This window comes from Ranitomeya variabilis, chromosome 2 (genome assembly GCF_051348905.1).
Source record: "Ranitomeya variabilis isolate aRanVar5 chromosome 2, aRanVar5.hap1, whole genome shotgun sequence".
NCBI lineage: Eukaryota > Metazoa > Chordata > Amphibia > Anura > Dendrobatidae > Ranitomeya > Ranitomeya variabilis.
In genome coordinates this window covers 324,578,415-324,593,774 of record NC_135233.1, presented here as the reverse complement: position 1 = coordinate 324,593,774, position 15,360 = coordinate 324,578,415, and the positions used below count along the sequence as shown (strand labels likewise).

The following is a 15,360-nucleotide window of genomic DNA, read 5'->3' as shown; positions in this document are numbered from 1 at the left end:
GCATGTCAATTCTTTGTGAGGATTCCGCAGCGTTTTACACCTGTTCCTCAATAGGAATCCGCAGATGAAATCCGCACAAAAAAACACTGGAAATCTGCTGTAAATCCGCAGGTAAAACGCAGTGCCTTTTACCTGCAGATTTTTCAAAAATCGTGCGGAAAAATCTCACACGAATCCGCAACGTGGGCACATAGCCTTAGGGTTAGGGTTGGAATTAGAGTTAGGGTTGGAATTAGGGCTAGGGTTGGAAATAGGGTTAAGATTAGGCTTGTGGTTAGGGTTACGGATAGGGTTAGGGGTGTGTTGGGGTTACAGTTGTGGTTAGGGTTGGGATTAGGGTTAGGGTTGGGATTAGGGTTAGGATTAGGGTTAGGGTTGGAATTAGGGTTACGGGTGTGTTGGGGTTAGGGTTGTGGTTAGGGGTGTGTTGGGGTTAGGGTTGTGATTAGGGTTACGGCTACAGTTGGGATTAGGATTAGGGGTGTGTTGGGGTTAGTGTTGAAGTTAGAATTGAGGGGTTTCCACTGTTTAGGCACATCAGGGGTCTCCAAACGCAACATGGCGCCACCATTGATTCCAGCCAATCTTGCGTTCAAAAAGTCAAATGGTGCTCCCTCCCTTCCAAGCCCCGACGTGCGCCCAAACAGTGGTGTACCCCCACATTTGGGGTACCAGCGTACTCAGGACAAACTGGGCAACAACTGTTGGGGTCCAATTTCTCCTGTTACCCTTGCAAAAATAAAAAATCACTTGCTAAAACATAATTTTTGAGGAAAGAACAATTATTTTTTATTTTCACGGCTCTGCGTTATTAACTTCTGTGAAGCACTTGGGGGTTGAAAGTGCTCACCACACATCTAGATAAGATCCTTCGGGGGTCTAGTTTCCAAAATGGGGTCACTTGGAGGTTTCTACTGTTTAGGCACATCAGGGGCTCTGCAAATGCAACGTGACGCCCGCAGACCATTCCATCAAAGTCTGCATTTCAAATGTCACTACTTCCCTTCCAAGCCCTGACGTGCGCCCAAACAGTGGTTTACCCCCACATATGGGGTACCAGCGTACTCACAACAAAATGGGCAACAAATATTGGGGTCCAATTTCTCCTGCTACCCTTGTGAAAATAAAAAATTGCTTGCTAAAACATCTTTTTTGAGGACAGAAAAATGATTTTTTATTTTCACGGCTCTGCGTTGTAAACTTCTGTGAAGCACTTGGGGGTTGAACGTGCTCACCACACATCTAGATAAGTTCCTTGGGGGGTCTAGTTTCCAAAATGGGGTCACTTGTGGGGTGTTTCTACTATTTAGGCACATCAGGGGCTCTGCAAATGCAACGTGATGCCCGCAGACCATTCCATCAAAGTCTGCATTTCAAATGTCACTACTTCCCTTCCGAGCCCTGACGTGCGCCCAAACAGTGGTTTACCCCCACATATGGGGTACCAGCACACTCACAACAAACTGGGCAACAAATATTGCGGCCCAATTTCTCCTGTTACCCTTGTGAAAATAAAAAATTGCTTGCTAAAACATCTTTTTTGAGGAAAGAAAAATGATTTTTTATTTTCATGGCCCTGCGTTGTAAACTTCTGTGAAGCTCTTAAGGGTTGAACGTGCTCACCACACATCTAGATAAGTTCCTTGGGGGGTCTAGTTTCCAAAATGGGGTCACTTGTGGGGGGTTTCTACTGTTTAGGCATATCAGGGGCTCTGCAAACGTAACATGATGCCCGCAGACCATTCCATCAAAGTCTGCATTCCAAAACGTCACTACTTCCCTTCCGAGCCCCGGCATGTGCCCAAACAGTGGTTTACCCCCACATATGGGGTATCAGCGTACTCAGGAGAAACTGGACAACAACTTTTGGGGTCAAATTTCTCCTGTTACCCTTGCAAAAATAAAAAATTCTGGGCTAAAAAAATATTTTTGAGGAAAGGAAACACATTTATTATTTTCACGACTCTGCGTTATAAACTTCTGTGAAGTACTTGGGGGTTAAAAGTGCTCACCACACATCTAGATAAGTTCCCTTGGGGGTCTTGTTTCCAAAATGGAGTCACTTGTGGGGAGTTCCTACTGTTTAGGCACATCAGGGGCTCTGCAAACGCAACCTGACGCCCGCAGAGCATTCCATCAAAGTCTGCATTTCAGAACGTCACTACTTCCCTTCCAAACCCCGACGTGTGCCAAAACAGTGGTTTACCCCCACATATGGGGTATCAGCGTACTCAGGAGAAACTGGACAACAACTTTTGGGGTCCAATTTCTCCTGTTACCCTTGGGAAAATAAAAAATTGTGGGCTAAAAAATCATTTTTGAGAAAAGAAAAATTATTTTTTATTTTCATGGCTCTGCGTTATAAACTTCTGTGAAGCACTTGGGGGTTCAAAGTGCTCACTATGCTTCTAGATAAGTTCCTTGGGGGGGTCTAGTTTCCAAAATGGAGTCACTTGTGCGGGAGCTCCAATGTTTAGGCACACAGGGGCTCTCCAAACGCGACATGGTGTCCGCTAATGATTGGAGCTAATTTTCCATTCAAAAAGCCAAATGGCGTGCCTTCCCTTCCGAGCCCTGCGGTGCGCCCAAACAGTGGTTTACCCCCACATATGGGGTATCATCGTACTCAGGACAAACTGGACAACAACATTTGGGGTCCAATTTCTCCTGTTACCCTTGGGAAAATAAAAAATTCTGGGCTAAAAATAATTTTTGAGGAAAGAAAAATTATTTTTTATTTTGACGGCTCTGCGTTATAAACTTCTGTGAAGCACCTGGGGGTTATAAGTGCTCACTATGCATCTAGATAAGTTCCTTGGGGGGTCTAGTTTCCAAAATGGGGTCACTTGTAGGGGAGCTCCAATGTTTAGGCACACAGGGGCTCTCCAAACGCGACATGGTGTCCGCTAACGATTGGAGCTAATTTTCCATTCAAAAAGTCAAATGGCGCGCCTCCCCTTCCGAGCCTTGCCGTGCACCCAAACAGTGATTTACCCCCACACATGAGGTATCGGCGTACTCAGGAGAAATTGCCCAACAAATTTTTGGATCCATTTTATCCTGTTGCCTATGTGAAAATGAAAAAATTGAGGCTAAAATAAATTTTGTGTGAAAAAAAAGTACTTTTTCATTTTTACGGATCAATTTGTGAAGCACCTAGGGGTTTAAAGTGCTCACTATGCTTCTAGATAAGTTCCTTGGGGGGTCTAATTTCCAAAATGGGGTCACTTGTGGGGGAACTCTAATGTTTAGGCACACAGGGGCTCTCCAAACGTGACATGGTGTCTGCTAGCGATGGAGATAATTTTTCATTCAAAAAGTCAAATGGCGCTCCTTCCCTTCCGAGCCTTACCATGTGCCCAAACAGTGGTTTACCCCCACATGTGAGGTATCGGTGTACTCAGGAGAAATTGTCCAACAAATTTTAGGATCCATTTTATCCTGTTGCCCACGTGAAAATGAAAAAACTGAGGCTAAAATAATTTTTTTGTGAAAAAAAGTACTGTTTCATTTTTACGGATCAATTTGTGAAGCACCTGGAGGTTTAAAGTGCTCACTATGCTTCTAGATAAGTTCCTTGGGGGGTCTAGTTTCCAAAATGGGGTCACTTGTGGGGGAGCTCCAATGTTTAGGCACATGGGGGCTCTCCAAACGCGACATGGTGTCCGCTAAAGATTGGAGCCAATTTTTCATTGAAAAAGTCAAATGGCGTTCCTTCCCTTCCGAGCCCTGCCGTGCGCCCAAACAGTGGTTTACCCCCACATATGAGGTATCAGCGTACTCAGGACAAATTGGACAACAACATTCGTGGTCCAGTTTCTCCTTTTACCCTTGGGAAAATAAAAAAATTTTTGCTAAAAGATCATTTTTGTGACTAAAAAGTTAAATGTTAATTTTTTACTTCCATGTTGCTTCTGCTGCTGTGAAACACCTGAAGGGTTAATAAACTTCTTGAATGTGGTTTTGAGCACCTTGAGGGGTGCAGTTTTTAGAATGGTGTCACTTTTGGGTATTTTCAGCCATATAGAACCCTCAAACTGACTTCAAATGTGATGTGGTCCCTAAAAAAATGGTTTTGTAAATTTTGTTGTAAAAATGAGAAATCACTGGTCAAATTTTAACCCCTATAACTTCCTAGCAAAAAAAAAATTTGTTTCCAAAATTGTGCTGATGTAAAGTAGACATGTGGAAATGTTATTTATTAACTATTTTGTGTCACATAACTCTCTGGTTTAACAGAATAAAAATTCAAAATGTGAAAATTGCGAAATTTTCAAAATTTTTGCCAAATTTCCATTTCTTTCACAAATAAACTCAGAAATTATCGACCTAAATTTACCACTAACATGAAGCCCAATATGTCACGAAAAAACAATCTCAGAATCGCTAGGATCCGTTGAAGCGTTCCTGAGTTATTACCTCATAAAGGGACACTGGTCAGAATTGCAAAAAACGGCAAGGTCATTAAGGCCAAAATAGGCTGGGTCATGAAGGGGTTAAAATGTAAAACATGGAAATATATATTTTTGCCTAAAATACAAAGGAAATGTGTCATATCAAACTTTAGGCCTCATTTCATCTTCAACTTGCTTAACTGTTCACAATAACAATAATTTGACCAGGGGTGGCAAATACTTTTGCATGCCATTGTATATACATATACACTCACCGGCCACTTTATTAGGTACACCATGCTAGTAACGGGTTGGACCCCTTTTGCCTTCAGAACTGCCTCAATTCTTCGTGGCATAGATTCAACAAGGTGCTGGAAGCATTCCTCAGAGATTTTGGTCCATATTGACATGATGGCATCACACAGTTGCCGCAGATTTGTCGGCTGCACAACCCAAAGATGCTCCATACAAGGCAGGATGGATCCATGCTTTCATGTTGTTTACGCCAAATTCTGACCCTACCATCCGAATGTCGCAGCAGAAATCGAGACTCATCAGACCAAGCAACGTTTTTCCAATCTTCTACTGTCCAATTTCGATGAGCTTGTACAAATTGTAGCCTCAGTTTCCTGTTCTTAGCTGAAAGGAGTGGTACCCGGTGTGGTCTTCTGCTGCTGTAGCCCATCTGCCTCAAAGTTCGACGCACTGTGCGTTCAGAGATGCTCTTAGGCCTACCTTGGTTGTAATGGGTGGCGATTTGAGTCACTGTTGCCTTTCTATCAGCTCGAACCAGTCTGCCCATTCTCCTCTGACCTCTGGCATCAACAAGGCATTTCCGCCCACAGAACTGCCGCTCACTGGATTTTTTTTCTTTTTCGGACCATTCTCTGTAAACCCTAGAGATGGTTGTGTGTGAAAATCCCAGTAGATCAGCAGTTTCTGAAATACTCAGACCAGCCCTTCTGGCACCAACAACCATGCCACGTTCAAAGGCACTCAAATCACCTTTCTTCCCCATACTGATGCTCGGTTTGAACTGCAGGAGATTGTCTTGACCATGTCTACATGCCTAAATGCACTGAGTTGCCGCCATGTGATTGGCTGATTAGAAATTAAGTGTTAACAAGAAGTTGGACAGGTGTACCTAATAAAGTGGCCAGTGAGTGTATATATATATATATATATATATATATATATATATATATATATATATATATGTATTTCAAATACAAATAACAGCTCTAATCTACAGATGGAATCACTACGCATCCATACTTACATTATACCCTGTTATAGCAATCTGATGCATGGAGTCGTTGACTGATTTTAACAAGTCCAGCATAGAAACCAGAGCTTCTTGTAATTCTTGGAAGCCTTCTGAATTAATACTATACTTCAGTAATTCCTGCCAATATACAGTATTGTCAGAAAAGCAGGTCTTAGTGCATAATATCAGAAATTATCTTGAGTTACCAAGAAACTATATTTTTAATTTTTACCGCTAGGTGATTTATTTTAGATTTCCCATGTTTGTTGAATTCTGAAGGTTAACAAATATAAAAATAAAATGTTTGCATAGTATATTGATCATAAATGTCACTATTGCTAGAAATATTATAACATGACACACACAACCCTATAAATCTACTTCTTCGTATGACTCCAGTTACCTAATGAACAGGGGAGGACATACTACTGGTGTAACCTGTGCAGCCACACAAGGGTCCAAGAGGTAAAGGGAGCCCAGGTTCACCCTCAGAGCAAGTGGAATTGTGCAGGTCAGGAAGTGTCCCTGATTCTTAACTTATGAGCAGTATGCACATCACGTATGTGACATGGCCATATAATAACAGTACAATATCATATAATCATGCCCAGCCTTCTATACACATAAATTCTTCACATTCTCAAAGGCAATAGATCATATACATTGTAATCTACAGTATATTACAGTACATTTAGGCTTCATGGTAAGTCAAAGGTAGGGAGGTCACTGTCTCTGAATACTTTTTTTTTAATACATTCACAAACAGTAAAGTAACTACTTTTCACTCTGCAATATGTCTAGTTCAATGTTGTGGTACTATTTGTTGGTCATGAATAAATATATTTTTTACTTTTGTTCATGAAGACATTGCTGACCATTACCTTCAATAGCAGCTGGTATTTTGTAAGACGTTGTATTGGTTTCAAAAGATAAGAGTCCAGTGCAAGCTTGTGCTCCAATTTCTTCTGGCATTCCTGAATCAATAAAGGTGTCAATGGTCAATTAATAACAAAACTTCCAGGACAAAGCATTTACTGAGAAACGCGCGTCGGGTGTGGTGGGACTCCACCCTCTACTTTGCTTTTTTTTACCTTTGGAGCCATGTGAGTATTTATTGTGGCTGTTTTCCATACAGCATAGATATTAACCCCTTCATGACCTTGGGATTTTCCATTTTTCCATGTTCGCTTTTTGCTCCCCTCCTTCCCAGAGCCATAACTTTTTTATTTTTCTGTCAATATGGCCATGTGAGGGCTTATTTTTTGCGAAACAAGTTGTACTTTTGAAAGACATCATTGGTTTTAGCATGTCGTTTACTAGAAAACGGGAAAAAAATTCCAAGTGCGGTGAAATTGCAAAAAAAGTGCAATCCCACACTTGTTTTTTGCTTGGCTTTTTTGCTAGCTTCACTAAATGCTAAAACTAACCTGCCATTAGGATTCTCCAGGTCATTACGAGTTCATAGACATCAAACATGTCTAGGTTCTCTTTTATCTAAGTGGTGAAAAAAAATTCCAAACTTTGCTAAAAAAAAAAAAATTGCGCCATTTTCCGATACCCGTAGCGTCTCCATTTTTCATGATCTGGGGTCGGTTGAGGGCTTATTTTTTGCGTGCCGAGCTGGCATTTTTATTGATACCATTTTGGTGCAGATGCATTCTTTTGATCGCCCATTATTGCATTTTAATGCAATGTCGCGGTGACCAAAAAAACGTAATTCTGGCGTTTAGAATTTTTTACTCGCTACGCCGTTTAGCGATCAAGTTAATCCTTTTTTTATTGATAGATCGGGCGATTCTGAACACGGCGATACCAAATATGTGTAGGTTTGATTTTTTTTTTATTGATTTATCTTGGATGGGGCGAAAGGGGGGTGATTTAAACTTTTATATTTTTTTTATTTTTTTCACATTTTTTTTTACTTTTTTTTTACTTTTGGCATGCTTCAATAGCTTCCATAGGAGGATAGAAGCTGGCACAACTCGATCGCCTCTGCTACATAGCAGCGATCATCAGATCGTTGCTATGCAGCAGAAATGCAGGTGTGCTGTGAGCGCCGCCCTCAGGGTGGCGCTCACAGCTAGCGGGGATCAGTCTCAAGGACCTCTATGGTTACCATTCTGATGCATCGCTGTCCCCCGATCATGTGACGGGGGTCAGCGATGCGCTCATATTCGTCTGGATGGCCGGAAGCGCCGGTTAAATGCCGCTGTCTGCGTTTGACAGCGATATTTAACTAGTTAATAGCGGCGGTTGAATCGCGATTTCACCCGCCGCTATTGCGGGCACATGTCAGCTGTTCAAGACAGCTGACATGTCCTGGCTTTGATGCGGGCTCACCGCTGGAGCCCTGGATCAAAGCGGGGTATCCGACCTCGAACGTACTATCCCGTCCGAGGTCAGAAAGGGGTTAATATAGATGTAGATGTCTTTTTGGGAGTCTTAGGCTACTTTCACCCTAGCGTCGTGTGACGTACGTCGCAATCCGTCGTTTTGTGAAAAAAAAACGGATCCTGCAAATGAGCTCTCAGGATGCGTTTTTTCCCATACACTTGTATTAGCGACGGATCGCGACGGATTGCCACACGTCGCATCCGTCATGCGACGGATGCGTCGTGTTTTGGCGGACCATCACCACAAAAAAAGTTACATGTAACGTTTTTTGGTGCGTCGTGTCCGCCATTTCTGACCGCACATGCACGGCCGGAACTCCGCCCCCGCCTCCCTGGACATTACAATGGGGCAGCGGATGCGTTGAAAAACTGCATCCGCTGCCTCCGTTGTGCTTTTATTTCACAGTATGCGTTGGTACGACGCACTGCGACGGACCCATACCGACGCTAGTGTGAAAGTAGCCTTACTTTGACAACTGTTTACTTGCCCTACACTCTAATTTACTAACCTTCCTTTCTATCTATTGTCGTATAACGGATAACTGTTTTTTTCTAGTATGTACACCATTTTTTGGTGATATATCATCTACTTAGCAAGGTTTCCACTATGAATTAATTTTTGCTACTTTGATTTTCCCCTCTTATTTCCATTACCTGTGGTGTCCCATTCCTCTTTTTGCCTATAATTGTATTTAATTTAATTTTATATTAATAATAAAAATCTTCCTGTGATTTTGTTGGCTTGCATTTTTTCTAGTTTTGGTATCCTCAACATGCAGACATAGCTGAATTCAGTGGTGGAACCAGGGGCTGACAGCTTCCTGTTCCACCATTCAGCCTGTACGTTAGAGTCTCAGCGCAGCAGGTATAAGATCGCGCCTGCTGTGTGATTCCTCCATCCATGCGATACACAGAGATGAACATTGCATCAGGGCAACGGAGCTAGGTGAGTAGTTTTACTTTTTACATTTTGTCAGTCAGTACTGTGTGAGGAAACTGTGGAGCCATCATAATGTGTAGGGGAAACTATGAGAGTAATCATATATTTGAAAGGTCTGTGGGGAAAAACATGCTGTGTGATGGGGCAGGCTTGGTTGGTATTATACAATGTAGGGGGACTGTGGGGGTATCATAATGTGTGAAGATGTGAGGACATTATATTGAGGGCTGTGAAGGTCCTGTGGGAGGAGTTGTGGGGGCCATCATACTTTGTGTGGGGGGGAGTGGGGTTAAGCATACCATGTGGGGTGGCCATGGGGCATCAAAGTGTGTGAGGGGGATCATTCTTTGAAGGGGGTAGCTGTGGAGGAATCATACTATGTTCATTATACTGTTTGGGGCATTATGGAAGGATGATACTTTGCTAGGGGCACTGTGGGGTCATCATATTGCTGTAACGGAGTGACTGACCCAGAGTGACATGACCGAACGGTAGGTCGGTCACCAAATGGCACAACAACACAACGCCGATGGAATAGGGGAGAGGAAGGCCCTGACACTAGGGAATCAGGGACGTTCACCTCCTGAGCTCAGACCTGAGCCTGTCCCTGATCTCGCCTAACACCTTATGTAGGTCCTTCCCCCTGCCGCCATCAGGATACCTCATCCCTAAATGTCACCTATAGCTGCCCTAGCTAGTGCTCCTGTGGGTGATGGTCACTAGCCGCACCTACTGCAGGTAAGACACTCAGGGAAGGGACAGACACCGAGGGGATGAGGTAGCAAAAATATAACACTTAGCTTTCTGCTGCTAAGCACTGCACAGCAGGATAAAAACACCAGATCAACGTATTCAGCTGAAGCACCACTGCACCCAGAGAGCTCCTTTACTCCAGCTTGGTCACTGCAGATTGATCTAACACCAACAGTCAGCTGATGCATCAGGTGACCTTTTAAAGGATGGCGGGAGTGGTCACCACCCACATCAGCTGACCCAGCAGCAATGCAATGCAATACACCAGCAGGTCAGCGGGAGAAACTGACATTAACTCCCGATGGCCTGAAATGAAAAAAGTTTTAAGTTAAAGAAACCAGATCTGCCACAAATCCAAAATGGATCTTGACAATCGCACTTGTGGTGGGTGCTGTGGGGACAAAGTGTGGGGGTCAAGAAAAGGGTAATTTAGTGGGTGAGAACATTATAAAGGCTTCAATAGAGGCGCAATTTCTGTGTTTTTTTCTTAATATATATCCCTCTGACTGTCTTGAAAAGTTAGACTGCCCCATGACCCTGCTTACTTCGCTGGGGTTGGGAGGCAATTAGGACTTTTGATATGGAGATTCATTAATTCTTTGTATCCTCTTGCTATAAGGAAAAATAAGATCTAACAAAAGTACGCATTAGTTCACTTAAGAGTTTTAATGATGTAATACTAGGTCAGGATGCTTTTCCAGATAAACTGTACCCCACGTGTATAAAGCCAGAATTTACAAAATTATCTGTAAATTGGTAACCTGCATACAAATAACTAGTATATGTGATATATATTATGTGAAAAGAGATCTGGACAAAAATCTAGTCTTAGATACCTGAAAGAAAGCACTGTCGGAAAACTGCCGCCAGAGAGAGTCTGACCGGGGCTTATTCTGACAATACTTTTCATACATCTGGAAATCTTCTCTCTGCATGAAAAAAAGCTTTATTAGCATTAGATACAAATTTTAATCAACCATGATTTCTTAAGATTCACACAAAGACAGGTAAAATCACCATAAATGTGGTTTTCTCTTTTTTTTTTGGCTTGTCTATATAGTAGTGGGTGTTTACTGGAGATGAACAAATTGATTCAAAGCATATTGAATTTGTTTTGAATTGTTCAAAAAAAACCTTGGAAATTTTAGCATTTGATTTGCTCAAATTTAGCAAAAATCTTTCAAAGCCTGAGAAGGGCTTTAAATATATATAGTTACATAGTTATTGAGGTTGAAGGAAGACTTTAAGTCCATCTAGTTCAACCCATAGCCTAACCTAACATGCCCTAACATGTTGATCCAGAGGAAGGCAAAAAAAACCCCATGTGGCAAAGAGTAACTCCACCATGGGGAAAAAAATTCCTTCCCGACTCCACATACGGCAATCAGACTAGTTCCCTGGATCAACGCCTTATCAAGGAATCTAGTGTATATACCCTGTAATATTATACTTTTCCAGAAAGGTATCCAGTCCCCTCTTAAATTTAATTAATGAATCACTCATTACAACATCATACGGCAGAGAGTTCCATAGTCTCACTGCTCTTACAGTAAAGAATCCGCGTCTGTTATTATGCTTAAACCTTCTTTCCTCCAGACGTAGAGGATGCCCCCTTGTCCCTGTCTCAGGTCTATGATTAAAAAGATCATCAGAAAGGTCTTTGTACTGTCCCCTCATATATTTATACATTAAAATAAGATCACCCCTTAGTCTTCGTTTTTCCAAACTAAATAGCCCCAAGTGTAATAACCTATCTTGGTATTGCAGACCCCCCAGTCCTCTAATAACCTTGGTCGCTCTTCTCTGCACCCGCTCTAGTTCAGCTATGTCTTTCTTATACACCGGAGACCAGAACTGTGCACAGTATTCTAAGTGTGGTCGAACTAGTGACTTGTATAGAGGTAAAATTATGTTCTCCTCATGAGCATCTATGCCTCTTTTTATACATCCCATTATTTTATTTGCCTTTGTAGCAGCTGCCTGACACTGGCCACTGAATATGAGTCCACCCATACACCCAGGTCTTTTTCATTGATGGTTTTGCCCAGAGTTTTAGAATTAAGCACATAGTTATACATCTTATTACTTCTACCCAAGTGCATGACCTTACATTTATCCCCATTAAAGCTCATTTGCCATTTATCAGCCCAAGCTTCTAGTTTACATAAATCATCCTGTAATATAAAATTGTCCTCCCCTGTATTGATTACCCTACAGAGTTTAGTGTCATCTGCAAATATTGAAATTCTACTCTGAATGCCCCCTACAAGGTCATTAATAAATATGTTAAAAAGAAGAGGGCCCAATACTGACCCCTGTGGTACCCCACTGCTAACCGCGACCCAGTCCGAGTGTGCTCCATTAATAACCACCCTTTGTTTCCTATCCCTGAGCCAGCTCTCAACCCACTTACACATATTTTCCCCTATCCCCATTACTCTCATTTTATGTATCAACCTTTTGTGTGGCACCGTATCAAAAGCTTTGGAAAAGTCCATATACACTACGTCCACTGGGTTCCCTTGGTCCAGTCCGGAACTTACCTCTTCATAGAAGCTGATCAAATTAGTCTGACATGAGCGGTCCCTAGTAAACCCGTGCTGATACTGGGTCATGAGGTTATTCCTCTTCAGATACTCCAGTATAGCATCCCTTAGAATGCCCTCCAGGATTTTACCCACAGTAGAGGTTAAACTTACTGGCCTATAATTACCGAGTTCAGTTTTTGCCCCTTTTTTGAATATTGGCACCACATTTGCTATACGCCAGTCCTGTGGTACAGACCCTGTTATTATGGACTCTTTAAAGATTAAAAATAATGGTCTATCAATGACTGTACTTAGTTCCTGCAGTACTCGGGGGTGTATCCCATCCGGGCCCGGAGATTTGTCAATTTTAGTGATTTTTAGACGCCGCTGTACTTCCTGCTGGGTTAAGCAGGTGACATTTAATGGGGAATTTTTATCACTAGTCATATTGGCTGCCATGGGATTTTCTTTTGTAAATACTGATGAAAAAAAGTCATTTAGCAGATTGGCTTTTTCCTCATCCTCATCCACCATTTCACCCAGACTATTTTTAAGGGGGCCAACACTGTCATTTTTTAGTTTCTTACTATTTATATAGTTAAAGAATATTTTGGGATTATTTTTACTCTCTCTGGCAATGAGTCTCTCTGTCTCAATCTTTGCTGCCTTGATTTGCTTTTTACAGAATTTATTTAATTTTCTGTATTTATTTAATGCCTCATCACTACCTTCTTCCTTTAATTCTCTAAATGCTTTCTTTTTGTTCCTTATTGCGCCCCTAACAGCTCTATTTAGCCATATTGGTTTCCTCCTATTTCTAGTATGTTTATTCCCATACGGTATATACTGTGCACAGGTCCTATCCAGGATGCTAATAAACGTCTCCCATTTACTTTGTGTATTTTTGTGTCTCAGGATATCGTCCCAGTTAATTGCACCAAGATCCTCTCTCATCCGTTGGAAATTTGCCCTCCTGAAGTTTAGTGTCCTTGTCACCCCCCTACTACCCATCTTATTAAAGGTTACATGAAAACTTATTATTTTATGATCACTATTCCCCAAGTGACCCCCAACCCTTATATTTGATATGCGGTCTGGCCTGTTGGTTAATATTAGGTCTAGCAGTGCCCCCCTCCTTGTTGGGTCCTGAACCAGCTGTGAAAGGTAATTGTCTCTCATAGTTGTCAAAAACCGATTACATATATATATATATATATATATATATATATATGCCTTGTCTCTCACCTATACAGCTACGGCAGCTTCATACATGGTCCTGCACTGACAACCTCTCTCCGACTCTGTACTTCTCTTCTTCTGTGCCTCTGGTGCTGAGCAGGCCTCACTCAACGTCAAGACGTGAGTCTGCCCAGAAGTCATGATTAGAGTTGAGCGACTTTTACTTTTTTAGGATCGTGTTGGGTTTCGCGAAACCCGACTTTGTGAAAAATCGGGTCGGGTGAAATCGGCCGATTATTGCGAAAAGTCGGGGGCCGACTGAAACACGAAACCCAATGCAAGTCAATGGGGAATCAAAGTCGGCAGTGAGTGGAGGACAGGAAAACACCTACAGTGCCCATTTTAATGCCAAAAACATCAATTCTTATTACTAAAGCTTGTCAATCTTAATTTACTTTATAATAATAGTTAGGCATTGAAAACTGGGGGTCATTTGGCTAAAGTTGTGGGGGGGTAGGGCTGGCTCAAGATTTTCGTGGGCCCAGGAAACGCGGAATACGTCACGGCGGTGGAGCAGAGAGAGGTAAGTATTTCAACTTTGCAAGTGCTGTGATGCTGAGCAAATAGTGGGGGCCCACTCATTGGCATTGGCACTGGCACAGGGCCCCTCATAGTACGGTGGTGTGTTTGACGGCGGGTGGCGCCTCCCACCGGCAGAGACACTTTTGTGTACTATGAGGGGCCCTGTGCCAGTGACGTCCCCAACGAGTATGCCCCCCCACCTGATGAAGGAACCTGCACTTTCATCTGCACCTTCCTCTTTGTCCCCGTGTAAGGTGGTACATTATGCGGGAAGGGGAACCTGACTTTCAGCAGGGTCAGATTCTGGCTGTGTAGAGTGCAAGGGGAATGTAGTGGTCTGGGTCAATGTACCAGCAGACTCATCTAGCAGTGGCTGATCAATGGGCAGGATGAGGAGGAAACACAGATATAGGCCCAAATAATAAAGTGGGCTAAATGCAGTTCAAAATTGGTAACAGGACTAAACTGCTGGCGTTTCTTTGTTCAGCGGAGGACAATTGTAAGGAGTGGCTGACACAGTGAGTAGGTCCAAATAAGTAAGTAGTCTTAATGCAGTTCAAAATTGGTAACAGGACTAAACTGCCGGCGTTTCTTTGTTCAGCAGAGGACAATTGTTAGGAGTGGCTGACACAGTGAGTAGGCCCAAATAAGCAAGTTGGCTAAAAGCAGTTCAAAATTGGTAACAGGACTAAACTGGTGGCGTTGCTTTGTTAAGTGGAGGACAATTGTAAGGAGTGGCTGACACAGTGAGTAGGCCCAAATAAGTAAGTAGGCTTAATGCAGTTCAAAATTGGTAACAGGACTAAACTGGCGGCGTTGCTTTGTTCAGCGGAGGACAACTGTAATGAGAGGCTGACACAGTGAGTAGGCCCAAATAATAAAGTAGGCTAAATGTCTGCCAAAATTTTTTTCAGAAATAACCAGGTGGCATAGCTAGGTACAGGGGTGGGCTACTCTGCTGAGCAGCAGACAGTGGTAGTAGGCGCAACGTATTAACTGGTCTAAATTTGTATTGGCAGTGGCATTGAAGGATTTAACAGCACAGACTACACAGTGGTTGAGCAGGGAGAGATAAGTATTGCAAGTGGTAGAGCACTGTTCGAGCTGGGGGAACACTCTCTCATGGGCTGCGGTACTGGCACAGGGCCCCTCATATTACGACGGTGTGTCTGACGTTGGTTGTACACCACCGTCAGAGACACTTCATTGTAATATGAGGGACCCTGTGCCAGTGCCGGCACCCAAGAGTGGGCACACCCACCTGTCCAGGCAAACGGCACTCGCACGGGTGCTTGCGCCAGGTGGTGACCACGGCCCTGTGGGG

General features: G+C 42.8%; 1 protein-coding gene across 2 annotated transcripts in view; it reads right to left on the bottom strand.

Annotated features, from left to right (window-relative positions):
• Nucleotides 1–15,360, bottom strand: part of MCF2 (MCF.2 cell line derived transforming sequence) — a 181,614-nt gene that overhangs the window by 20,162 nt on the left and 146,092 nt on the right. For both annotated transcript variants that reach the window (XM_077285261.1, XM_077285262.1), the window contains 3 exons: nt 10,584–10,676; nt 6,543–6,635; nt 5,674–5,799 (listed from right to left, as the gene is read on the bottom strand). In XM_077285261.1, coding sequence (XP_077141376.1) covers nt 5,674–5,799; nt 6,543–6,635; nt 10,584–10,676 — 312 coding nt within the window. The remainder of the gene's footprint in view (nt 1–5,673; nt 5,800–6,542; nt 6,636–10,583; nt 10,677–15,360) is intronic.